This window comes from Nipponia nippon, unplaced genomic scaffold, assembly GCF_047370975.1.
Source record: "Nipponia nippon isolate SJK-2023a ecotype South Korea unplaced genomic scaffold, ASM4737097v1 scaffold_6, whole genome shotgun sequence".
Classification (NCBI taxonomy): Eukaryota; Metazoa; Chordata; class Aves; order Pelecaniformes; family Threskiornithidae; genus Nipponia; species Nipponia nippon.
Genome location: NW_028262380.1, coordinates 1,796,826 through 1,823,958, shown reverse-complemented (window position 1 = coordinate 1,823,958; position 27,133 = coordinate 1,796,826). Strand labels below are relative to the sequence as shown.

Genomic DNA, 27,133 nt, shown 5'->3' with positions numbered 1-27,133 from the left:
AGATGGTTCCCTGATAATTTTTTTTTTTAACCTTTGACCAGATCTGTGGTCAGACCAGGAGAGGGACGGTCTCGCATTTTACGTTGCCATTCAGGAGGGCCCCTGAATTCCAGCGAACAGGCAAATCCTATGGACGCCCACTTCCCCAGGGGAGAAGAGGGAGGGCGTTTGAGAAGAATGATTTGCTTAGAACAGTTTCCTATTTAGCATCTTCTGTCAGGCTATGAAGGTAGCTTTTACACGGAAAGGTAGGATAAAATTTACAGTACCTTCCCTAAGGCCGTTGGGCCTGACCAGAATATAAAGGCATGCATTGTGCATAGGGGAAGAAACGCTGGGATTCTTATGTTCTTAAGTTTATAAGGTATGGTTCTTATAGAGTGGGGAAATAAATTCTTTTCGACATTGCAAAGGTCACGTACCCCAGTGGTACAGCAGTAGTTGCTAGAGAGGCAGGGGCTTTGTAGAAAACGTATCCGTTGGACCCCTAATCTGGGCGTTTTATCTAGATTTTCACCTCTGTCTAAATAAAAAGTGCTTGGAGTGGAAAGTGTTTTTAATGGTGCTTATCAGCATTTGAACAGCCGGGAGAAAGGTGGGATCTGACTCCTGGTATGCACGGGGAAAGAAGTCGGAGAGCGCTCGTGTCTGGGGTCTTTACAACAGAGTAGCAAGCACCCGTGCTGGTAGCAGGCAGTGGATATCAGCGGGCGTTAGACACGAGTTTATCAGTCTGTGGTGTATTATGGCATATTCCCGTCTCCGTGCTTCTGTCTGACGGCACCTCGCTGTCAGGGGTTGCTGACTCGGGCAGCATGGCCGAGGTGTATGAGGTGCTCCAGAGACCCGCTCGCCTCGATGGGTGTCACCTCCATCCACCGGGCCGATGGGTCTCCTGGGGAGACCAGTGCAGGGTCTTTCTGGGGTTCCCCCATGAGCCCTCGTGCCCTGTGCATGGGGCTGAGCTTTTTCTCACATAACCTAACGCTATGTGTGGTTGCCAGCTTTTCCTTCGCTCTGTGATGTGGTGCCCCAAAAGGCTTTACCGTGGGTGAGAGCTGCTGCTGGGCTCAGCTGCTGCTGGCCGCTTGTGACCGGCTGCTCCTTGTCTGCACCTCCGAGCTGTGAGTAAGGAGCTGCTACTCACCTTTGTGCCTCTGCTGCTCTGTTTCAAAAGGAAAACGATGCTTTTATGGTGACCTGGATGCTCAGGTCTATGTTCCTTTGAAAACAGCTGAGGTTCTTCAGTATGTTAAATTATTTACAGTTAGCACACGTTTTGGAGGGGCAGTGGGATGGAAATAGCCGTGCTTCTTTCCACATCTGCCTTGCTTGCTTTCCCCAGACACTACCCTGCTCTCAAGACCCTGGAGCACCTTGAGCACACGTACCTGCCCCAAGTGAGCCACTACCGCTTCTGCAAGATCATGGTGGATAATATTCCAAAGCTGCGTGAAGAGATCAAAGAAGTGTCCATGTCAGACCTCAAGGATTTCCTGGAGAGTATCCGTAAGCACTCTGACAAGATTGGAGAGACGGCGATGAAACAGGTAGGACTTCTGTGCGCACACACGGTGGAGGCTTTTTTGGAAGAGGAGGGTGGTTCACCGTCATGTTAAGCAAAGTTCTACTTTTCCAATCCCCAGGCAGTAAAATTAGTTTTAAATATTGGAGTAATTTTGTTACTAGGTGAAGCAATGGTTCTTCGTTCTGTGGTTGCTGCTGGAGATTATCTCCTGACTTTTATACCGTTGAAAAGCGATGCACCATTTTTGTCATCATCTTCTCCCGCCTGTATTTTGCCGTGGGCTCTTGCTAGCCCCGAGCCTGGGAGGTACAGTTGGGGTGTGTAATTCATATTTTCCGCTTAGCAGGACAGGGCCACTTGTGCTGCTGTGGCTGGTGGCAGCTGGAAGACCTGGAGACACCAGTGTTGATTTCCCAGGTGCGGGAAATAGCAATAGAAGCTCACGCACTGAGTGCAACTTTATTTTATTTTTTTTTTTTTTTGGCATCTTAAACTCATTTTCACGTATGGGGTAAACTTTCATTGAGGCTTGCTTGCATTTGCCTAGCAGTCGATGTCTGTAAAAGTTGAACCTGATTAATTAAACATCCCCATGCATGTATTAAAACGGAATTGCCTTTTCCCAGTCTTCTTCAGTATTCTAGTTTTGAATTTCAACACAGTTTTTCTCGTCACAGCCGGGGAGCATTGCTCACAGTGGGTCTTAAAAAGAACTTTGCTGCTTTGATGAAATTCAAATCCACTAGTAATGAAATGTTCCCTCTCATGAGCAGTAAACTACTTCCTCTGATAGTGATTGATGGGTTGGACTGGTTGATTTATGAGAAGGACTCTTGCTATAATTTTTCACAAGATGATGAAATTGTGCTGTTATGTTTATGGGTAGAAGTACAGGCAAGCTTGATTTTCTGTCTTATAAACACCGTCCTTTCTGTAAAATGGTCTAGCTTGAGGATTTCTATTAATTGGTTTAGTTTACAGTATATCCGCTGCCTTACTGTCTTCTCAATCTCTTTCTAGTATTTTGGGAAAACAAACCAAGCCTTCTCTTGTGTAATAGAGCTATGGAGAGACGCCATGCTGCATCTGAGAGCTCAGCAAACTTTTTTGTTAGTTGTTGCATCGAATCAAACTAGACTTTCTGCAGACAACACGCTGTGACCTGGGCGTCCTGTTGTGGAGCCAGACGTGCGCGGTGGCGATACCTGGGAAGGCTACAGGTGTTACTGGGCTGAATTTACCTGATACAGCAGTTTCTAGAACAGTAATTGTTTACAAAAAAATACCATATTTTTGTTCATTACGGCAGCCAAACTTGTTAAAAGATTCTTCCTTGGTTCCTGCGGCTCTGTGGCTGGAAAGGAATAGGAGTTTCACTTGTCTTTGGGTGCCCAATTAATGCGGCGAATATGCTACTTGAAATAAATAACTTCTTTATATCCTGTTAAGGATATTTACCAATTTTAGAGATATAAGCGGATGCAGATGTTGTGTCCTCTTCTTGTAGTACCCAGTTTTGTCATCATGATGCTGGGAGGGGTATTTAACCTCCTGGCACCGTGGCTGATCGCTTTGATGGGTGGGCAGAGATGTGCACATCCAGCCATATGTCCTTGCCTGCTTAGAGAGGCCAGTTTGAGAAATTCCCTATAATTGCAAATAGCTTCCTTTGCTATCTTTTGACTGGAGATATTTTTGTAGCTTTGTGCTTTCCATCGCTTTGAAATCCCCAGCGCGCTTATTCCCGTTCTTCACGTTCTCCTGCCCCTTCTGCTCCTGGGGAGAGCTCACACCCTGCCGGGAGCTCTGGAAACTCCCCACCTCTTGCTCTAAAGAAAAAAAAAAAAAAAATCCGTCTTTTTACAGCAAAGCTAAAAAAGTTGCAGGAGCCCATACCGGCATCTGTTTTTCTGCTCTGGGCACTCTCCTGGTGTTTTGCTCACCGCTTCTGACCCTTCATGACCAGGAGGGGCACCGGGGGTCGGTGGGGACTGGCTGCTCAAGAAGTGCCTGAGCTGACCACAGTGAGAAGCTGGGAGAAGACCTGGGGGGAAAGAACTAGATTTACTCACCCTGTTATCATCCTCCTTTGGTGGAGTTTGGCGTTTGATTTTTGCAATACTGGATTATCGAAGCTCTTGCTGTGAGCCAGCAAGCAGCCATGCATCTGAACGAAACCTCCAAAGACGTTTCTCTGTTCGTTAGACTCTTTCTCTACTCTTCACCTTTTGTCCCTCGGTGTTTATTTTATCTGCTAATCTTCTGAGCTTCTCTTAAGTTCATTATTTGTTCTTCAGCTCCAGATAGCCTCTCAGCCAGCGCTACGGTCCCTGCTTTGAGCTGAGCCAAGCACTCTCTTCCTTCTCCTGTCAGTACTTTTCTGCCTTACACACTTGCAGAAGTTCTTCGTCGTTCACTGCCTTCTGCTCAGCTCCCGCCGTTTGGATCTTAAGGATTTCTAAATTGAGGTCTGGATTGTGGTAAATTTTTGTCTCTCCTGTTGATGCTGCTGGCATCTCTGTTAGGGGTGCATCAGAGCTTCAGCATTTCAGTGCATCCAACAGAAAAATACTCAAGTGGAAGAGACTTTTCCTTCCACGTAGATGCTAATTGGGCTGTTGCAAGGGAGCGTCAAAACAAGATGCACCAAGAGGCTAACGTTTAGATATTTTTAGTTTTCCTGCGGGTGATACAGTGAAGTATACATCTTCAGTCTCCCCCAAATCCCAGTTTTATACTGTTTTATGAGAGCAAGGGGCGGACTCTAGAAGGGGTTGCCTTCACCCTTTGTGGGAACAGGGGTATCTCCAAGGTTGGACTCGATGGCTTTCCTGCAGTAAATGCGTACCGTTCCCGCACAGTGGCTCTGGGAGGAAGGTCAACTTGCCACATCCAGTTGCAAAAGCCGAGTTGGAAGCGATGCTGGAATTTGAGCAACGTGTTGGGTTTATTCCTGCAAAAAGTATCACGGCCTGCTTCACCGACGAGAAGCCATGGGGGGCTGAAGCTTTCGGAGCCTTCCGTTGCGTGGGGTCACTTCACGGCGTTTTGCCGAAAGCGAAGGGCAGGGTTCCCGCTGCCAGAATTACCAGTATCGCTTCTTGCATCGCTGGGTCTTTTTCCTCGGTCTGTTGGCCGTGATTGATAGCCGCTCTGGAACAGAGCGGAGCTGGCAGGAGGCCTGGGAGAGTCGGGGAACTGCGATCAGCAGCTAAATACATTCGGTTTAAATTAGCATCATATAAATTCTTTTAAAATTGTTTGATTTCACCAGCGGGAATGGAAGAGGGCTTGATACAATGGGGAAAGGAAATCATGTTTTTGTAACATTACAAATCTGAGGCCGATGATGACAAGAGCTGAAAATTTCATTTTGTGATAATCAGAAGGATCTGTCTTGGAGCGCTTGGAGCTGTTGCTGCGTTTCTGGCCGGCAGTCAAGGATGCGGGGAGCTCGCCGGCCCCGCTCTTGGAGAGGAAGCCCGTGGTGGGGTGAAGTCAAGTGAGACGTTCCCGGGGTCAGTCGGACGCGGGGACTGGAGGGACCTCGCAGACGCGCGGAGAAACCTCGTAGTCTCGCTGTGCAAATGATGAGCTCTCATTGACTCCTTTCCTCATGTGTTTTTTTTTAAATCTGAATTTTATTACCTATGGTTCTGGGGGAATTTGCCGCGTTCCAAATATTGTTCTTAATTACACGGCGCTTGGGCAGATGAAAGTAGCTCTGTGCATTTGAACTCCTTTTGGACTTTGGCCCTGTGAACCTGCGTGTGTGCTGTTTTTGTTGGTGTGTGTTTGTTTTGTTTTGTTTTTTTTTTTTAAAAAGATCTGAGTTCTGGGCTTGCCAGAAACGAATTACATCTTATTAACACTTGCTGATATCCGGTATGTGGTTTTATTATCTAGCTTAATGTCTGAAGTATGCGCGGCATGCGGAGGAGGTCACTTAGGACGGTGCTGCATGCAAAGCGTCCAGGGTAAGCGCAGCGAGCGCTGCTGCGCAGGGGGCCAAGAATAACCCATCCAAAAGCCATTATCGGATCAAGTTTGTCAGGACAGCCAAACCGTTCAGCGTGCCTTTCACATAAATGGAGGCAAACCAGCGTTATTTTTTTTTTTTTAGCATCACTTGGACATGCTGTCAAAGCTGGTGTTTACTAGGTGGTGATCTCGTACGAGTTTGAATGGGTTGGTGTTTTGGCTATGCTTTTTTTTTTTTTAAGGTGTTGTTTACTCTTCTTGCCAACAGATATTGGTGTCTGTGCCATTTCTGAGCAGTATAATGTGAGGTTTGTGTAAGTGTGTTTTCCCGCAGTGGCAGAAAATATCAGCTTGCTGATGTGAACGTATACGTACACATAAAAAATGAGGTAACACGTTGCACAGTGATGTGCACAACTAAAATGCTGACCTGATTTTGGTAGGAGTGCAGTTCTGACCGTCAAGCTGGAGAAGATGAAGCACTTCAGAGTGAGGATTAACAGCAGCTCCATAGAAAGACGACTACGTTTCTGAAATCAGTGATTCAGATCTAGGGTTCAGATGTCTTCCCTTGCTTCACACGCTATCCCTGCAGGCCAGAGCTGACCGAGAACCGCTCACGGACAGCGGTCAGAGCCGTAGCGTCCCGCACGCCTCCTCTCCTGTTCATCGTGGCCTCTCGTGCCTGCAAATAGCTTGGGCAGAGGTGCCTAAATAGCATGCGGGTATGTGCAGCTGCCGCTGTACCGATACGCTTCTCTCCGGTATAAAAATGTTCCGTAGCACAGGATCAAAATGCAGCTGGCCTTAGAAAGAAAAAAAATCTTGTGGATGAGAAATGGAAGAGGAGATTTTTTTTTTTTATTTTATTTTTTTTTTCCCCTCCAATTACTTGGAGATGACAGCTGCTAATAGGCTTTCCCTGTGACTGCCGGGATGCTGTGCTGCAGGATTACGGGGCCATGCTAAGGCTGTTGAGCACACAGCTGTGTGCTTCAATATTTTAGGTATGTCTGGATTTAAATTTAATTCTGACCTCGAGTTCCCTGGATTTACGATGATTGGTTTGAGGACGCAAGTTTCTTTGCATAGTTTATGCTACTGGTTTGTTCGGACAACTGTAACCGAATCTCAGTGTGCATTTTTACTAGGAATACAGAGAAGTAGCTACGTGTTGGTGAGGAGTCCTGGGTGTATGTCAGTTGTTCTTTAATTTTAAAGTAATTTTGAATACATTGGTATTGTAATAAAAATGCTACCATGTCATTTTTTTAAAGATTGAATTGAAAGCTCGTATTTTTTTAAAAAGCTGGCTCACGTCCCAGCTGCCCTGCCTGCTTCTCCGCACGATGGCCATGGAAAGAAGGGGGTGCCCTCGGCTTGCCGGCACATGGAGCCTGTTTCTTGGCTCGCTGCAAGCGCAGTTTCAAGCACTTCCCTTGGTTTTTGGATCCCAGGGTGGTGTTTTGCAACAGCAACTATCGTCCTGCCCAGCAATGCTGGCTTTGTGCCTCTGCCCCTCTCCGTGAGCTTTCTCCTGTTGACCTCTTTCAGGATTTCTCTGAAAAGCTGATGGTAGCGACGGGATTACGGGGGCAATGGAGAGTTAGAGGGTCCGTGATTGCCGATTGCGAGCAGCCCCCCGGGAGGGACCGCGTCCCCCTGAGGCTGCGCCGGCTCTGGCACCCGCTCCGCACCCGCGGGGGTCTCCCGTTGCGGGTGGCTTCAACCGAGCTGCGAAAACACGAGGGGTTTTTGGTCAGGCAGTTTATTTGAAACGATGGTGATAAGTAGAGACGTGGCATGCGGCGATTTCAGCGTTATTGGGAAATCCTGTCCCCTCCCTGTGCTTTGTTTTAAACGCAAACACATGCACACCACCCCGAGCCACGTGAGCGAGCGGTTCCCTGCGCGGCAGGGGAGAGAAGGACGTGTTCTCAGTCTCCAGATACTGCCCGGTGGCCTTTTGATGGCCCAGAAAAACGTTTAAAAATGCAGTTCGTGTAGTGTTCTTAATTATCCTCATCCCTGACATTTTTTAACTTTATGTAATCTTCTGCAGCGCATATGGAAATTGTTTTTGCTTTGTATGTGTATTTTAGAGTAAATTAGATTTTACTGCCTTTCTCTGGATGCGCCGGGCAGGGAACGTCCTTCTGCTGGGTGTCGGAGCTCCGGCAGCAGTCGATGCTCTCCAAAGGTCACGGCAGCCCGTGTAAGACGTTGTCTCCCTTGCCACGTGGGCTGGATCCGCCGGTGCCAAGCCTGGGCTTACGTGTGGTGTTTGGAAGATCCCTGCACCCGCTTGCTCCGCGGGAGCCGTATTTTATCAACATGCCCCAGGACTTCCAAAAGCACCCTTAGATCCGAACTTCCCGCCGCTTTAAGCGGTGTCTCTTATTCCGAAGGTTTTCTTTAACAAGCACAAAAAGTAAAAATAATGTTGTTTATTAAAAACAAGGAGATTTTATGGTCTTGGATGCAGGCAGGAGAGCCTTTTGAAAAGGTCAGTCTGGTGGCTGGGTATGCGGTGAGTATTTACACAACAGAGTGGGGATAAGGGGATGGTGCTTTTCCCTCCTGGGCAGGTTTGTAAAGCAGAAGCTTATTTTCTAGTAAAATTCAGTAACGAGACCTTCTTAATCTTTGATACTGCTGCTTGTCTACTTGTTATATTAAAGTATTATGGAAGGAAATACATCTTGTGGGACCGTTTAGATGAGCCGTCTGATGGCCAGCTACGGTCTTGGGGAAGAGGCTCCCAAACCAGGCTGGTGAAGCGGGGGCGAAGTGGGATGCTGTGGCACAGTGGGGCAATGATCGATGCCCTCTGGTTACTGAAGAGGGGTGTCGCAGTTAGACCTGCGTGAGCTCTGAGATGCTGTCAGGTGCCTCGGGAAAAATATTTATTGTCAGAAGCTTTATAATGTGTTTACGCCCGTCGTCTTCCCCCCCTACCGAGGAGGAGGTGGATAAATAGTAGTGACTCCTGTTGGTCACTTATCCTCAGCATCTTTTGCTTAACCTCCTTGCAAATTTACTTGAGGAAACTGGTAAAAAGATTTTTGGCTTGCACTGGATTAAAATTGCAGACAAATCTTTAAGAATTTGCTACTCTTTCATTAAGACTTGCCCCTGAGAAGCGTTTTCTTAACAGCGTGTTGCGCGCCATCTCGATGGTGACTGCACTCGTCACTTGGCGCTTGCTCTTCCATTTGGGAGCTTTTTGAGACACATCCCGGTGAAGCGTCTGCATTTGTCGCCTCAATCCACCCGCTCTTTTCTTGACTCAGCGGCGATCGCGATGGGTTTTGAAGACGAGAAGTGAGAATTCCCAATGCGGTTTAGCCAGAGCCAGCGTGGTGGCTTTGCTCACGGGTCTGTCACCGCCTTTTGTCCCCTGCTTTGCACGTTCCGGCTGGAGCGCACCTGCAGGAACCGAAGCGGTACCCAGCCAGGTCTCTCGCAGCTGTGGGATGCTCTGCTGCTTGCAGCAGGGATGAAAAGCAGGGAAAGAAGGAGGAGGTGTGAATGATTTTGAGAACTGGAAATGTTTTTTTGAAGTGGCTCCTGAAGCGAATTGTCAAGCCAGGAGCTTGAGGTTAAATGCGATCCCTCGGCTTCCCGGCGGGCGTGGGAACGGAGAGGCCGTGGCAGCCGGACAAGTTCGGGTTTAGCGTCTTGGGTCGGGGTGGATGGGGCAGCTGCTTGATGGGAAAAGCAGATGAAGGCATCGCCGGGGACGTCTGGAGGGGTGGACTGGAGGCCAACAGCGCGCGTGGGCCACGCTGGGGAGGTGGGGATAGGGGTATGTGCAGATGTAAGCATGTTTCTGCTCCCCAGCGCACGTTGTTTGAGGGCTTTGTGCTTCCTTGGGCTTTGACTCTCCTCCTTCCCACATCACATAATTTGAGTGCAAATGTGCTTATTATCATAAAAGAACTTTTTATTCTAGCGCTTCCTGGCTTTCTGGGGAAGGTTTCTCTGTTTATTTAAGAGGAATTCCGTGCCTTTAAGTCTGCGTTTAAAATTTATACTCCATAGGAACTTTATTAATATATGGATATTCCTCTGAATTCTTTTTATGACCTCAAAAATGAAACTGCTAAATCATGGGCCTTTTTTATTTCAGCATATGTATGACTAATGGCCACAGGGACTGCGGTATCCCCAGTAGCATATCCAGCATGTTTTGTGGACATGGCTGCATCATAAAATCAAAAGTTTAACTGCAGGGCAACCATATGCTGGACCAGCTTTTTGTGTGGTTGCCTTTCAGACCTTTTTAAACACTTGAAATCCGGAGATGTTTCTTGAAATACGTCCTTTATCTTCCAGCCGTCGTTATAGACGGTATAATTCACAAGGCTTTAAGGAAAACGCAGTGCCTGGTTGAGGTATAAGCACCCCTTGCTCCTTCTTTTGAGCCCTTAGTAATTGCTGTTAGGCTTATTGTATTGTAACTGGGAAAAGAGGTGCCGTTAGACTTTTTTTTCACCCTGGACTGCAGGCGTTCAGTGCTGTAATTTTCACTGGTCTTGCTTCTACTGGTTTTAATTATGCAGGCTGTTAAGTTGTTTAAAGGAAGGCGCTGCCTGGTGCACCGGTCTCCCGCAGACGTGCCAGCTTTGGAGGTGAGACAGCGCGGATAGACCTCAGACTAATAAAGCGGGTTGGGTGCCTGCTTTGGCGTAGCACGTGTGGGAAAGGATGTGGAGGAGCACGGGGGTCTGGACAGGACAGCCGTGTCGGGAGAGGTGTTGGAAGTAAGGCTTGCTCAAAAAGTGCTGGGAATTGCTCCCATCAGGATGCTGCTGCCCGGGATGATAAATTCTTCAGTTTTCATTTGGATGTCTCAGGCTTATTGTAATATAGCTGCTAATAAACCTTTTAAATTAACTGATTTCTCCTTATTTTTCTTTTTAAAAATTCCTTGAGTGGTTTTGCTAGCGGATTCTTGGGGTGGTTTGATCTCTCTGTACTTTCTCCAGCTGGTGAGTGCTCTTGCCCGGCAGCTGGCTGTGTATACGTGGAAGAGAAGCCGAGGAGCTTTTGGGAGCCTGGGTACTCCTGGTGTAACAGTCACGTAAGGGCCTTCACGTACCTTCACCTGAAGATGCAGAACAGTTTGTGGATGTGGCAAATCCTTAATGCCGCTGTGAAAACGGTACCAGTGCTTTGTTGAAGGTAACAGCCGGTCACGCTGCGACCCGATCTTCCACGCTTGCGAGTGCTGCAGCCCTTTCAATTCCAGCACCAGTTCTTGAAAATAGCCACTGCCCATTTAGTTTGGAGTTTGGCTTTTTATCCAGGTGAGCAAGGTTTCGTATTTATTATTTGCAAGAAGGTTAATGCCTCTTGCAGCAAGCTGCCAGTTGCACAAAACACCCCTTTAGGGGAATGTCATTGCCACGTTATTTCTAGGGAGCTTTTGAAATCCCAGCCATTGCTTTTCAGCTGATGGGCTGTGACTGATTCACAAGCGACGGGGAAGGGAACGGATCATATGAAACGATGTCAGGGCACCAGGGAGTTCTGGTCTCTGGGTTGCTAATGACATGAAAGCGGGTTAGTATTAGTAGGGCTGTATTTTTTTCCAGTAGAGGTACAATGGTTTAGTTTTCAGGGAGAGGACTCGAGAGCTGTGCCGGGCAGCGTGCCCTTTGCATGACACTCCTGTACAAATTGCAAACGGGTGTATGCAGAAATCACCAAGCGAAATCCTTCAGCAACCCAAGACTTCCCTTATTTCCCCTTTTTTTTCTTTTTCTTTTCTTTTTTTTTTTTTTTTTTTTTTTTTAAAATACCAAGTTCTGCTGACAGGCTCAGGTCGTTTAAGCCTCTCGACATATTCTTCTAATTCGCATATATAGCAAATTTAGAACAGCTTTCATTTGTGGGTAAAAATGCACTTAAGTTACTCCAGGACAGCTCAGCTTTGTTTCTGTTCCCCCTCTCCTAGAGGTGGGCAGGTTCCTGCGGGTGGACGGGGAGGGGATGTCTCGGACACGCCGTTGTGTTCCTTTGACTTCAGGAGCCTCCGTCCGCTGCGACCTGAACACGGCTCATCCCTGAGGCCGGAGAGGCCAGTCGTGGCACAGCTGAAGTGTTTCAAAGGCCTTTTTTTGGGTGAGAAATCAAAATGTCTCTTGGATAAGAGAGGAATACCCTCCACAGCGGGAATAGTTGAAATATAGAACTGATCGGGTGCTTCAGCCCTAAGTATTTGTCATTTGCGCTGGATCATCCCAAACCCGGGTTTGGATAGCTGAGAACGTAGTGCCGTGGTGAGAAGTGGTTGGGGAGGCTGTCGTCCTCCTCCCCTGACGGGCAGAGGTGAGGACTGTCCTGCCCTTAATTTTAAGAAAGCAGATAGATGTAACCCCATGCTACAGGCGTGGGGAGGAGCGGCTGGAGAGCTGCCTGGCGGGAAAGGACCTGGGGGTGTTGGTTGACAGCCGCCTGAACGTGAGCCAGCAGTGTGCCCAGGTGGCCAAGAGGGCCAGTGGCATCCTGGCTTGTATCAGGAATGGTGTGGCCAGCAGGAGCAGGGAGGTGATGGTGCCCCTGTGCTGGGCACTGGGGAGGCCGCCCCTTGAATGCTGTGCTCGGCGCTGGGCCCCTCACCCCGAGGCGGCCATGGAGGGGCTGGAGCGTGGCCAGAGCAGGGCAGCGAGGCTGGGGCAGGGGCTGGAGCCCAAGGCTGGGGAGGAGCGGCTGGGGGAGCTGGGGGGGCTCAGCCTGGAGAAGAGGAGGCTGAGGGGAGCCCTCATCGCTCTCTGCAACTGCCTGAAAGGAGGCTGGAGCCGGGGGGGTCGGTCTCTTCTCCCCAGGAACAAGCGATGGGACGAGAGGGAACGGCCTCAAGCTGCGCCAGGGCAGGTTTGGGTTGGATATTGGGAAAAACTTCTTCACCGAAATGGTGGTCAAGCATTGGAACAGGCTGCCCGAGGAAGTGGTTGAGTCTCCATCCCTGGAGGTATTTAAAGAATGAATAGATGTGGTGCTCGAGGACATGGTATAGATGGACTTGGCAGTGATAGGTTAACGGTTGGACTCGATGATCTTAAAGGTCTTTCCCAATCTTAACGATTCTATGATTCTGTGTCTCCGTGCAATTTCCTCAGGCGTGACACTGGTTTCCATGAGCGTTTCCATTTCCCTGTCATGGGCTGGGAGATCTTTAATCCGGTCTGTTTGCAAACGGCAGGCTGGAGAACAGGGAGAGGATGAAGGTCAAAGTATCGCGTCAGGTTGCCCTGGTCGCCAGAGGTTGGGTCCCACAAGACTGGGATCTAACTCCAGAGACGAAATGGCACCCTAAAAATAAAGGGGGATTCTTGATTGCTTCACTATCACCTGTAATTATTTTTTTTTTCATCGACGGCTTATTTTAGGGTGGAAAATGTAGTGGTTAAATAGTCTCCTTGCGCTGCAGGGAATGAAAGCTAAAGACACAAGAGCATGTGTCTGCTTTAGATCCTCTAGACTGGAAAGAAGAGGGGGAGAATGTGGTTTTCTTTCCCCTTGCCAGTTTGAAGGTATTTTAGACCAGGAAAATACATTCCCCACATAAGAAGGATTTTTTAAAACAAATTGGAGAAACTAGTGTCATCACTAGCACCTCTAGTATGCTTGGATGCTATGAAGGCCCTCCAAGGAAAATGATGCTTTCATTGTCACGGACCGGGAAAATGACAATTTAAAGGCCATAGCGTTTCAGGGGAATCGCAGCAAAAAATCTGCTCGCTCTTGCTGTCAGCCGATGTGCGAAGGGAAACCTCTGTGCAAATGATTAAAACTCCTTTTTCTGTTCACTGGCTGCGGTGGGCGCAGGGCAGCGGCACTCTACAAGCTGTCATTACGGTGCAGAGCTGGGGGAGAGCTGATTTTGATGCTGTTGGTACGTTTGAGGAGGCTTGCTGACTTCCATCAGTAGAAGATGCAGTATATAGATAAAAAAATTTCTGCTGAAAAATCGCTTTTTTTGCATGGTTCTTCCTACTGTACAAGTAGGATAGAAATAAGTCGTGCCAGTGCTCATAAAATAAAGCTTACGATGGTCGTCAGATGGGCACTGAACTCGGTCCGGGCGTCGCGTGACAGATTTCAGGCACGCCTGGGTGGTTTGTGTACCTGGGACGGTGGGAGACCTCTGGGCTCTGAATAATTCAGGGCCTGTGGTTTATCAGCCATCTCGCTTCATGGCGATTAAGCTGGCACAAGATCTTGAGGGCAGTGTTTAGTGTTAGGTGTAACCGAGCGTCCCTCTTTCTGGAAGCACAGCTTTGCATGTGTCTCCTGTCTTCCTTGTGCTTTCAGCTCGTGCCTGGGCTAGCAGGCTGTGTAGGAGACCTCCTTCCTAGAGGAAGGCAGAAAATGGGCTAAAAGCTCGCAGGAGTATCCAAGGGATGGGGATGCTCAGTGGTACCTGCTTCTCCAGCTATAGCTCGCTTCAGCAATCGAACGGCTGCTCCTTGCCTCATCGGCTGCCTGCGGTCCTGCTCGGTGCTGCGTGGGGCCCTCGGCTGGGGGTGGGAGCTGATCTTCGGGTGGAAAACATAGGAACAGGGGGGGTAAATGTGGCAAAACTTGCTTTGCAGGCCGCTTTGGTTTCCAACGGCCCTAATTTTTAGTCTAATCTCAGAACCACGATACAGATTGCAGCTCTGAATTAATTCACCCTTAAGAGCCCCAGCTGCAGTTTCTCTCAGTGCAGGCTTACATTTTTATAACTGTTGCGGGGGGGGGGTGTGGGGGGGTGTTTCCCAGCACTCCCTTTTGCGTCTGACGGTTGTCTGAGCTTGCTGTGGATTCTGGCTTCGAGTTTTCCCCCTCGCTTGTAACTTCTGCCATCAGTGAGAATTTGTAGTAGGAAACCCACAGCAGCAGCAGTTTAGCTTGAAAGACCGATGAATAAATTCCTTGGCTTAGCAATTGCTTTAATATGGAGAAAGCATCGCCTTGCCTCCCTCTGTGCCTTGTACGGCTGCTATTCAACATCCCAGCCTCTGCAAGAAGCTGTAGGGAGATGTATGGCTTCATCTGCAAGCTCCAGCTGCTCCAGTGCTACCGTCTCTGCTTGGATCGGGAAGCCCAAGGCAGCTCAGTGCTCCTCTGAAGTGTCTGCCTTTGCTTTACACAGCACGGGAATAAGAAGTGGGAGCATGGCACCGTCCCGCTGAAAAAGCTGGGCAAGAGGCTGTGTTTGAGGCGTCGGGCACGGGGCGGTTGTGGTCCTGCTTCCAAGGAGGGACCTGCTCCTCAGCTGGTGGGTGCTGTAGGGGAGAGGCCGCAGAAAGGCAGCAACGAGCAGGTTGTCCCTGTGTGGACTCCAGTTGTGACGGAGTCTTCTCCGTAATCGCTGGTCGAGGGCAGGATTTTGCCTAGTTGCATTGACGCCGATAGGAACTGTTTGGAAACTGCTACCCTGGAGAGCTGAAACCGCTGTGTCCGTCTGTCCTTCTCATCCTTCCAGTTCTGTCGAAATCCTAATCAACGCTAACAATTCTTGCATTTCCCAATCCTTACTACCTTCTTAGTGCTCTGCCCGCGGCAGCCGGGTGAGATAGGTGCCACCCGTCACTCGGTGGGCAGAAGCGCGGATGCAGGGAGGCTCACCGGGCGGCAGGGGAAGCCGGTGACGTCTGGGATCCGCGATAAGGAGCTCCTGGCTCTGGCGGGGCTGGAAGGATGCTGCCGGTTATGAGGTGCAAACAACCTTGGCCTTCTCCGCCTTCCAGGGGGGCCTGGCGGATTCTGATGCTCCTTTTCATTGCTAACCTTTTTTTTTTTTTTTTTTCAGCCCCTCTTAACACTGTTTGTAGTTCTGCTAAGTCATAAAACAAGCGCCCTGGGAGTTCTCCTTATAAGCAGACAGCAGTATAAACAAACACCCCATACCGTTCTCCTGGCGCTCCAGCCTTGAGGAGTCTTGTTTTCAGCTCTTGACCCCACAACCTTTCCTCTGGTTGGCAGCGTGCTGGCGTTGACAGTTCGGATGGTTCAGCCAGAGTTGAAAGATAATTGCTGGAGGAGCAGCGGCCGGGATGGTATGTGTTATTCAGCAGGACCCCCTTGAGGCAAAGCTTTGAATCTGGTGCACATTTCAAAGCATGTGTTAAACTTTATGTGATACTGATTAAAACGGAGGGCTTCGGGGTGAATTGGCAGGGCCCCGCAATTGCGTCTGCCAAATGACATGCAAAGAAATGTCTTGCTACAATATAGGGCTTGAGTACTTGTCTCGGCAGAATCAGGCTCTGAAAGGGGGAAAGCCTTGCTGGGCCATTCTTCCTATATGGTGAGCACACACGAGCGCTTATAGGTCCTGTGTGAGCCCTCTGCTCATGTGGTATTTTCATTTAAAACCTTTTTATTTTCAAACCCATATGGAAATAATACTGCCTCCCCCCGCCCCATCATGTCCTTCAACTTTGTGTTTCCACGGAGCAGATGTCAAAAAGCGAGGGGATAAACGAAGGCAGGTACCGTCAGACCCTGGCTCGGTCCGAGCGAGCGGGATGTACGCGCCAGCCCGGGGCCGCAGCAGCGCTGGGCGCTCCATCGCTGCGGACGGCGATGGAAGGAGCTCCCACACCACCACGCTTGCTCTCTGGTTCCGTATCTTCAGTGAGGATGTGGTTTGCTGTATCACCCATACAGTTTTTTTTTTTTTATCCGTATATCTCGATGGTGCTTTAATAGCTAGCTCCAGAAGCTTCCTCTGAGATGCCCAAAAAGTTAATTTTCTTTTTGAGGTGACGCTGCGTTATGGGGTGTTCGCTTGGACCAAGCTCACCTGTGCCTTAGTTGTGGAATTGGAAAGAAAATGTGGGCCCTGCTGTGTTCCTGTTCCTGGGATACACAGCCTCTTTCCATGCACAGCACAACTGGGGTAACTCTTGCTGTCTCAAGAGTCTTGCAAAACAAAAAAAAAGTCAGCAATTAGCAAGAAAAACCCCACTCAAAAATGGATGTGGATGGATGGGAGCAGTCTGGTACCTTTTTGAGAGCTGGGCTGCATCAATTTTCTCTGGCTCTGCAAGCTGCAAGTGTGCGGCCCTGGGCTTTAGCAGGAGTGGTAGCAGAGGGCAAGGAGCCTTCGTGTGCCTCAGGCAAATTTTGGGAAGGGTTTAAGAAGCAGTTGGGGGGGGGGGGGGGGAAACAGGTACTGTGAAAACGAAGAGGAAAAGCTGTGAAACGTAGCGTGCCGGAACGTGTGTCTTGTGTGCGTGCATCTGCGATGCAGCGGGCGGCCGATCCCGGCGGGCGGCGAGCAGAAAAGTGCCGCTAGGTTCTGGGGCAGCGTCCGCTGCTGCAGGCGAAGAAGCAGGACAAAGATGTGCCCGTAGATGTTTTTGCTTAAAACGTTTCCCTAAATCAGAGGGGCCAAGGGAGTTGGCTCCCGTTAACCTCTCGGTGCTTTTGTGCGCAGGTAACACTGGTCGACGTGCTTTCCTGCTGCTTTTCCACTTGTACGCTGATGTACATACATCCTATGCCAGTCTTCTCCTGTGCTTGCCCACTAAAAACAGAGCCTTTCTTCCTGGAGTATCTTCTGCTCCAGAGATTTTTATTTTTTTAGCTTCCAATAGCTTTTTCTGAAGCTGTTCGGAAGCCGTTCCCCTTTGGCGCTGGGCGTCAGCATTTCCAGTCAATGATAGAAACACTTTCCAGTAAGAGCAAATGCCGAGTGTTTGGGGTTTGCTAGGGATTGTCAGCGTTTCCAGCGCCTGGTCCTTGGGTATTTCTGGTGATTGCAGCTTTGGACATCTTCATTGTCGTGACTTTGAGCAACTTTGTTGTTCTTTGTAGGAGAACATCACCAAGAAAGGGCCAGATTACATAAATGAGGGACATCTATAGTGAAAAACAGTTTTTAACACATTTTGGAGTTGTATAAGATGGGGTGTGTGAACACTGGCTGATGTGGCACGTTAAGTGGAACCGTATTTATCCTTCAAATAACTTCTTGTCCCTCCCGTTAACCTTCCCGCTGCCAGCTGATACAATCTTTTCCGCTCACCGGTGCGCCTGTGCGTGTTCACATCTTCTGGTTTCTTCTTGTTTTCAGTACTGTTTTTCCTTCTTTCCAACATAATTTTGATTAACTTTTTGCTAGCCTTTTTTGCTGCTTCACTTACTTCTAGCCTCTTTTGTTTCTTTCGGGCCATGCTTTATTAAAACTTGCAAAGTTCATTACTGTCGTCTTCACTAGAGAGAGCTTGATGGACTTGGTGATGGTGGAAGTGTCACGGCGTGGAAGAAGTTGTATGAATTTTCCATCTCTGTATTTTAATTAAGACTTTATTCTTCTGTGACTGGAGAGGGCTGAGACCTGTCGGTGAAGCTACTGAGTTTACTGTCTGCCCAGCCTCACGGGTGGATTTCTCTTCTGGCATCGAGGACTGTTTTGTCTCCAGGTATTTTGGGGTTGACTACAACTGAGAAGGTGGCCAGATCAACTCCCTGTGCACCCCGTGGTAACTTAATTGAATGGTACCTTGTCCTCAGCACTCCCCTTCCATCTTACAGCGTTGCAAGTGTTGCACAGAGAAAAAAAATAACAACAAAATGATTGAGTTTTGGTCCAACCGAGATTGCGATCAGCTGGGCACGAGGACCCTTGTTCCGCACGCCGGGCAGTGTGCGTGGCGCCTCCTCCCTGCCCTTCCTGAATTCGGCGTAATGACATATGGCTGCACAGGAGTTCTGCGGGTTGTCTCCAGCTCAGCGTGTTTAGGTTTGCAGAAGTCCGCTACGGCCCGTTTGCTAGGTCAGGGAGGAGTCGTGTAGGCAGGTTATTGCATGGCAGCTGGTTCGGGAAAACTGGTGACCTTGCATTAACTTGCTGATGTGCCTGCGCCTCGCGATCCAGAAGCCAGATCCCTATCTCGGAGATGCTCTAGGCGAACGGTGTAGCCATTTTATTTCACACCTTTGTCCCTGAAACGTTGGGTGTTGCGGGTATCAAGGTGTATTTAACTGCTCCGAGTAGATGTGCGGCCACCTTAGCCGAGAGCCCTGCGCGGGGGCTCCGTGGAGCGTCCTGCCGCTCCTGTTCCCCACCAGCCTCTCCTGTGAACTTACCAGAAGTCCATTGGTGGAGTAAAAGCAAGAGATGCTTTTTGTTACTTGAAGTATTTTCCTTATAAATCGCTGGCAAGCATCGTGACCTGAGTGGATCATTGAAATATTAATGAAGAGATTTGGAGGGAAAGGGAATTCGTGTCCTCTGGATCAAAGAGATTTGTTGTATGTTAATTTGATGTATTTACAAGTTCAAATGCTTTCTAAATGTCGTCGTCTTGTGCTGTTTCTGCTAGCAGGGAATGCGAATGTTTTTAATAACCTTTTATTTGCAACAAAGCTGGCAGAAATGCTTTCTGTTTTACTTCAGAGTTGGTGGCATTGCCTTCAAGCTGTCTCTGGCCTTGGAGGTTGAGTTAACCCCTTAGTATCCGACGGGATTGCACCCATGCCAGACATGTAATATCTAGAAGCACCTGGCACAGACTGCAAGAAATCTGGTTTAGTTCTTGAGAGCCCAATATTTGACATGCAATTAAAAGGCTACGAGCTTTGCTAACTCTTATAAATTTCTTTTGCAAGTGTGGCTGTTAAAGTCCAGTTTTATTAGCCACCTGTGCATGCTTTATTTTTTAAATAGGGACGTTGGCCCTGTAAATCTGACTTTTTAAAATTTAATGTATCAGATGTTATTGAAGTATCTTTACAGCGCTGTGCTGTTGTTGCAGCTGCAGCTTTGATAGCTTATATTTGCAGCTACTGCAGATCTAATTTTGTATGTGAGCTTGCGTGGGGGGCATGTATGCATACGCGCAGAAACGGGTTTTACGATATTCCCAGTGAAGCATCTGCAGGCGGACCTGGACAGGGCATGGTGTTAAGGGCAAGAAGCCATTCCCTGAGCTTCAGAAACTGTACACAAATCTAGAGGGCTGAAGCAGTCTTTAACCCTTCAACTCCTCTGTTTTCAGACATCTTGCAGCCTGGAAGAAAACAAAACCAAGCCTCCTCCATGCTGCAGTCCCATTTATTGCAATGAAACTTCAACTAAGATGATCTTCAGAGAACATAAGGTCATTTGGGTGGGAAGGGACATCCAGGGAGGTCTCTAGTCCACCCTCCTCTTCAAAACAGGTCAGGCTTTTAGGTCAGGCCAGGTTTCTCAGGGTTTTATCTTGAAAATCTCCAAGGATGGAGGCTGCAGAACGTCTGGGCAGCCTGTTTTTTCATTATATCCAGTAAGAAGGGCTCTTGTTTTGTTTATGCTTGTTTTAAGTCCTCCTCCCACCACGCACCACTGTAAAGAGCCTGGCTCCATCTTCTCAGTGACCTTCTCATAGGGACTGAAGATGGCTATCAGGTCACCCTGAAGCCTTGTCTTCTCCAGGCTGCCCAAGCCCGGCTCTCCCAGGGCGTGTGCTCCAGCCCCTGGCCGTGTTAGTGCTCTCCACCTGACATACCTGGTCGATGCCATCCTTGTCCCAGGGGAGCACACTATTCCAGGTGTGGTCTAACAGGCGCTGAGGTCCTTGGGATGCGGTGAACGAGCCCTGCTGGTGACATTTCCAAGGGCTGTATCATGGAGCTACTTCCCCCGGCTCTGAGTCCCCAGCCAAAGGATTTTTGTTATGCTTTTAGTTCGTATTTTCTCTGGTTTTGGTGCATCCTCTTTTGGGACTACAACTAGCTTTGTGCTGTTGCCCTTTTGGCAAGGAGCTGGCCCTAACGGCCTGTAGGCTGAGTAGTTTTTGGGTGCTCGGGGAACACGTGAACGTAGCTGTAGAAGACTCCCTGTGGTGCTGCCTGTATGAACCTTCAGCAGGACAGATGCCCTGCTTCACGCTGCTCGTACGAAGCGCCAGGACCTGCCTGCACCATCGCAGTCGAGGATGAAGGACTCGTGGACAGAAACTTGGGGCACGAGCGTGGCGACGGTGCTGGAAGTCACGCTTGCCCATCCCACACGCTTTGTGTGCTGAGCCTCAGATGGGGAGATCCTTGCATGATATCATTGTCCTGGAATGCAAACTCATCCGATCCAGCGAGACTTGGATCAGCTCTCCCGTGAGCACAAACAATAAAAATTGGTCTCCCGCTGAGGGATGATGGGATTTATTGTGGGCGCACGTGGCCCAGGTCTGGCTCTTGCTCGCCTGTTTTATAGAAACCTCTAAAATGTGAGCGCGCTACCAGGTGTCCCGAGGCATTCAGTCTTAATTCTGAAACTTTCTGTGGGACCGCGGCCAAGGACTGGCCACCACACTGGGGGCAATTTCATAAACGTCGTCTTTATTATAGGCAGCCCAGCTGACTGCGTTCTGCATCGTCTTCAGCCGCTGCCCGTGTAGTATGTGGCACGTTACACTGGTCTGCAAAGATCTGCCCTGACCTTAGAGTCTCTTTGAGGTATAATTTTATGCCGTGTTTTTTTTTTTTATATAAATAAAGGCATGACTAGTTTGCTGTTGCAGCTGACTCAAATTTTTTGTCTTACTTTTAACAGCACGGTGGCTTCTGGCTAATAGTGCTTATGGGGCTTTAATAGCTAAGCTATGACTCCTCAGTTTGTTTCATATATGCTAAATGGCTTTTTTTTGGGTGCTTTTCCTCAGAACTACAGATTTAATTCTCTTCCCGCACCAGTAATAAAACCCGCTTGTGTGATGTGTTTTTTAAATACTAATAATTTCCTCTTAGTCACAGACCTTATGTACCGAGCATCAACCGGGCTGGGGAAAATTAGCTTTTCTGCCTTATAAACCCCTGCAAACAGTTGTTACTGATAGTAATGTTGACAGACACCCTTGCTTGGCGGTCTGCGTGGTGCCACTGGAATGAAACGTCAATAGGCTGTGCATGGGTGGGACAGCTTGTGTACAGCTGAGCCTTGCCGCCTTTATCACAAACAAACAAGTCTTTGGAAAGGTTCAGTGATTTTCAGATTATTTTTTTTTTTCCCCCCAAGTATTTATTTGTTTTTCTCCCTTTTAAGTCAAATTCTTGTCATTTACTGCTTCCTGGACCTGATGATTCCTGATTGACTTAAATAATAATAATAATAATAATAGAAAAAAAAATACCCTGCGTAGATTAAGCTGCTGAAATGCCTTCAAGGCGTTGTTTGTAGGTCTATGTTCTTTCTTTGCTGAGAGAAAGTGAGTACTTTAATGTCTTCCATATTTCACAAATCTCTCCGGCTTGGATGCAAAGTGCTGTGGCATTTGAAGGCGCTTTTTGCTGCTTTTAGGGAGAGACTGATGGAAATGTTGGCAGACACGGCTGTGATTCGGCCTCTTAAGGTGAGTTTTATGTGTCTGAAAGGTTCAAGATCAACGCTGTCGGAAGCTGAGGATCTTAGAGCTGCAGAATGTGCTGTGGATGAGTTATGCTCTGGAGGGGGTGGTTTTTTGGGGGAATCGGGGGTGAGAAGGAACAAGTTTTGCAGCCTGGGCAGGCTCCAAGGAGCCGAGCTATTTCTCAAGCCTTAGAAATACGTTCTGGTTCCACTTTACCACATAACTCTGTGCTGCTGCGTGCAGGTCGCTGGTGCTCCAGCTGTAACCTTCTGCCACGTCCACGGGCAAGGAGGAAGCACGTGCTATGGGGGAGCTGCCAGGATCAGCGTGCCAGTCCTCCCGTGTGCCCTCGGCGTGGAGACCTCTCCGTCACCTCGTCCCTGCGCCCCTGCGAGTCGTCTCTGTTGCTGACCCTTGTGGCGTCGTTCATGTTCCTGGCCGCTTCTGTTTCATTTCCAAGTGAATGGTGGTTGAAGGTGAATTGTTAACCTTCTGTGCGGAGCCTCAGAAGTGAAACCCTGCAGCTTATCAACTTTTTACAAGACCACCACTCCTACTATTTATTTAGCCGTCTTTCTACAGCCAACTGAAAGGCTCTTTTGGAGCAGAGGGCTTCTTAGCTGGTGTCCCTTTGTCCTTTCTCCTTCAGCATCCCCCTTGCGAGGGGCACCCGTGTGAGGCCAGCCCTTGAGGGACACGGCGGCATGCTTTGTGGTGATACTGCACCGACCTGGCAGGTTGCTTGTACGCTCTTTGGGTTTTTTCTAACCCCGTGGAATATTTAGGCTTTGACCATGGTCTTATCTTGGGAAACAAATGAGATACTGCTAATATTGACCCCCTAATAGCTTCTTTCCTTGTTCTTCCACTTATTGGATGTTATATTAGTGTCATGTAGCGGCTACAGGCTGTTCTTACAGATGACATGGTGAATCTTGGGTTTGCTTCCTTTTTGCATCTGTCTGGTTCTCTTTTTAATGACCTAAGTTGGCACTGAGGTGAGATTTGGGTACGGGAAAGGCCAGCAAGTGGCAAATGAGCTGCAGGTGTTCAACGGCACAGATTTGGTATGAAGTGGAGGTAGCTGCTTACGCCATATCAGCTCTGGAATAGTTTCATGTCTGATTTTTAACATTGACAGTTGACGTTTTTGCTTCTTGTCTGACCCAATGGTTCTTTATATGCTGGGGAGAGAGGAAGAGTTGGAAGAGAAGTGGCAGGGATAAATTTTATGTTTTTAATCATAACTTAGGTATGGGCACGCTGTTCTTGCTGTTCCTGTGTCGTCAGAGAGAAGCAGAAGATAATTCCATGGACAGAAACAAGTGCAACTTCAATCAAGTTCCTTAATGGCCAGCAAATAAGCGGTGATTTCAGCTGTTGTGAGTCCCGCAGATGCTCAGAGAGGATGGATAGCCTCTCTGCGAACAGTGGTCTCCCACGCTCTGCTGCTGTCCTACCATGGACAAGTAGTTGATATCCAGGAATTCCGATGGATGTCGTGGTTTGCTGTGCAGATCAAGAGCTGATGGGATTTCCATGTTCGTAACGTCTCTGGAGCCACCGCTGACGCTCTGGGGATGGAAGCTATATAAGGGCTTCAGTAAGAGTCCGTTGACAGCGCTTATCTGTCAGAATTACATAGTTGTTATGTAGCTCCCAAATAATGAAGACAGTCCGTAAATTAAACTTATGTCTATCACTTATAATATTTGTACGTGAGTACATGTTAACTCTTGGTGAAAAACTTTCTTTAATGCAGTTATTGCATAAGAATTGAAGTAAAGGTTCTTGCGTGGGATCAGGTTCTTTCTCCACCGTGTGTTTCTTCGCAAGGCATGGATACGTTATATGCAGTACGTGTGTTGCCACTAAAAGTATAGAAATGATCCAAATGAGAAACATTCAATTTCATAGCAGTCTTTAGACTTGAGTCTAACTGCTGTGATTTTTTTCAAGTTTCAGGGAACCTCCCTTCTACTAAAAAAAAAAAAAAAAGATTTTATTTTTAACTGGTGGCCACTTTATGGTAGAACAATGAAAATCTGGGGAAAGGCGATGTGTAGGGGTATGTCTGGGACTGAGGCCGAATTGTATGACATGTTGAAATAGCAGCTTTGGAAGGAGGGTTTGTGATGATCGTCCCTGGCTAATTTTGTGTAAATTTGGCAGTTGTATGTACAAGTTCAGCCTTGGAACATCGAGTACCTGGGCAGCGGTGGGGGAGTACGGACAGGAGAGGTGAGGAGTTCCACAGGTAATTTCCAATCTTGGCATCGGACTGGATCCTAAAGAAAATCCCTTTGAAATGAAGGAATCCCTTTTTTACTAGTTTGCCTTGAGCAGAAGCCTAAGGGTGCTCTGGGACGGCGTGGTTCAGGGTTGCTCTGCCCACCGAGGGGTCATCTCAGATTATTAACGCTCCTAGGCAAAAAGCTTGGGATTTTCATCGCTCCTAATAACCCAGTAACGCTTCCTTTTCTACGTTCTAGAAATCCCTAGCCTGAAATCCTCTCATTAAGAAATTCCACCTGAACAAATCTGACTTATATACAGAAATACAGGAGTTACAAAACTAGAGCAGGGGGAGCCCATCTGAGCTCGTGGTCTTGGCGTCGGTGGCAGGGCCTGGGGTTGTTCTCACGGCGGGTGCTTTAACCTTGTTCCTGTGCCAAAAAAGGGTGACTTGACAGATGAGTTTTGCCCAAAAAAACGTGTCTTCAGGAAAGCAAGTAAACAATGGTCCCACCACAGATGAGGACGTGCTGCTCTCGGCCTTCAAACTCTCTGTAGAGCGTTAAGGAGGATCCAGCGAGAGTGCTGCTGGAAAAGCGCACGGAGTGGGTTTTCCTTTGGAGTGGTAATTAGATCTGGTAATCATACCCAATTCTTCAGCCTTTGGGAGTCGGTTTTGTGCAGGTAGCCAGATGCTGATTGCTGTTGACTTCAGATCCCGTAAAACCTTGATCAAACAGCTGGAAACAATTGAAAGAAAGTCCATGTTCTTTTGTTTAACGAGACAAAGCCTATTGTGTGCTAGAGCAGCGCATGAAAGATGGTTTCTGCTGTACTGTACCGAGGGACAAAGGGCTGAGCCCTTCATTTGAAAAATTGCTTTCCCAGACAAAAGAAGAAACCATTGAAACAAATGTGATGGGCAAGTTGAAGTAGTTCTCTGGTATGCAGGGGATACAGCGTACGATGTTTCGCTGACATCTGCGTCCAACGGGGAGAGCTTGAATAGGTATTAAAAGTGCATTTCTCTAAAGAAAGTGCTTTGTAGTGTTGGAGCCGTCCTTTTAGTGCCTGCTTGAAAGGTATGCTCCGGGTTCACGGGTGCCAGGGTATCCTTTCTGAAGGATCAGAGTGAGTTGTAATATGCTAAAAATTAGCAGCATGTTTCTCTCTCCTCTGAGGCAGGGAGCAGAGCAAATGCCAATCAGGCTTTCCATTTTTGGAACTCCTTAAAAAAAGAATAGAAATTAAAAGAAAAAAGGCATGCCTGCATCTCTGCCCTTTACTTGTTCTCTGTCTGCTTGCACAGAGCTGCTTTGCTTGCAGGAGCATCATGTGCGTCCCGTTTTGCCCCACACGTGTCTGCAGGATTCACCTCTAAATATGCTAAATATTTTGCTACTCCTTTGCATCCTTCCCAAAGCTCTTGTTTTTACCATGATTCCTTTCAAAGCTGATCTTGTAGTTGTCGGCGTCCTTCCCTTGTCCTGTACATCGTCCAGACCTACGTGTGGGCGTGGAGAGAGGATCGCAGAGATGTCTGGCTGTCTTCTGGCTCACTTGGTGGGAGCCGCTTTCCACCGGGAAGCCGGGGAGCTCCATGACCAGGGTGCCGTTTCTCAGCGGTGAGATGTGTTTTGGCTGAGGTGTAACACCGTGCGGTCACAACTGCACATCTGGAGCGGACAGGGTGAATATGGGTGTCTGGAGCCATCCACGTAACCTTCTTCTGGGTTTGCTGGTAGCACCGAGGTGCCAGTTTTTGGGCACGTAGGCTGAGGTTTTGTGTGGCGTCGTGTTAGATGACCTCCCCTAAGAAAGACCCTTCGATCCCGGCTTGGCTATGGGAATCCCGTACTTCGTAAGCTTGATGGTTGTCACAACCCTACAATTCTTTGATTCTAAGTGCGTTTGAGGCTTAGAGTGTAAAAAATACAATTTCACCAGAAATTTTCATTTGCAGTAAGATTTAACCATCGGAGGAAGGGCTGTAATGAAATTGTGCTGTTGGGACTTTGCTATGGAGGCGGTTGCATAAAAGCGGAGCGTGAGGCTGCCACTGCGCATTATTAATTTGCTGTGTGCACGCTCTTGTTTTTGAAGGGCAGGGTTACACTTCCAGCATTTTTGCTCTCTTGCTCTGACTTTACTAGTCCCAGTGTTTGACAGGCTGATCTGAGGCTTTAGCTGTTGGAAACCACTTCAATGGGTCCTGTGAGCTATAAAGATTATCTAAGTAGGGGCCCGAGGAACTCTCAAACTTGAGCAATCAATCCCTTATGTACCGTTTCACTGGAGATCGAGGACTAAAGGCTTTCCTTGACTGACTTCTCAGACCGAACCAAACGAATTCTTTTTTTTTTAACTATTTTTTAAACTATTGTTCCTTTTAAGTTAAGGGCATAGCAAAGGGGGCTGGGAAGGGAAGGCGTTGAGACCTGAAGGTGAAGGCAAACATGGGCTTTGTGTAAGAGGCATAATATATCTGATGAACTTGAATGCCTTGCTCTAGGTTTTACACCCATCTGATGGTCGTTTTTTATCGTGGTTTCTCGTCCCCTCCTTGTGTTTCTGAGACGTCGGCTCACTTCTCCGTTGTTTTCCCAGACTTGTCAAGGAGCTTTGCTCTAACCTTGGCTCCCGTCATTTTGGATATTGCAAAACGAGGGAGCAGCCACGGCAGATCGGGCCAGAGGTCTCTTCATTGCAGCTTCCACCGGTCATAAGCTTCCCATTAAGATAAGCTGCAGGAACTGTTGATATTTATATTACAATAATGCATCTTATCGGCCAGCTTGTTTGGAGCTGTTAACTGCGGAGACAGCATGGGGTGCCAAGGGGAGGGGAGCTCTTGCTTGCTGTTAAACACTCGCCGTGTACGTGAGCGAGGAAAGCATGAAAGCCAGGAGTGCATCTGCTGGGGCAAGCGGTCTTCTGCTGAGTGCAAAATATGAATTTTGCAATAAAAGGGCTTTTGTGCCCCTGGAGTCACTTGCATGGCTGTTGCATGTGATTCAGCCACGTTTAAATTCTTGGAAGGCTTAATTACAAGGGATTAACG

The 27,133-nt window shown here is 48.2% G+C and overlaps 1 protein-coding gene across 6 annotated transcripts in view; it reads left to right on the top strand.

Annotated features, from left to right (window-relative positions):
• The window catches only part of EXOC6B (exocyst complex component 6B), a 305,538-nt gene that overhangs the window by 65,303 nt on the left and 213,102 nt on the right, over nt 1-27,133 (top strand). For all 6 annotated transcript variants that reach the window (XM_087737075.1, XM_087737074.1, XM_087737072.1 and 3 more), the window contains exon 6: nt 1,346-1,550. In XM_087737075.1, the coding sequence (XP_087593201.1) occupies nt 1,346-1,550 (205 nt within the window). The remainder of the gene's footprint in view (nt 1-1,345; nt 1,551-27,133) is intronic.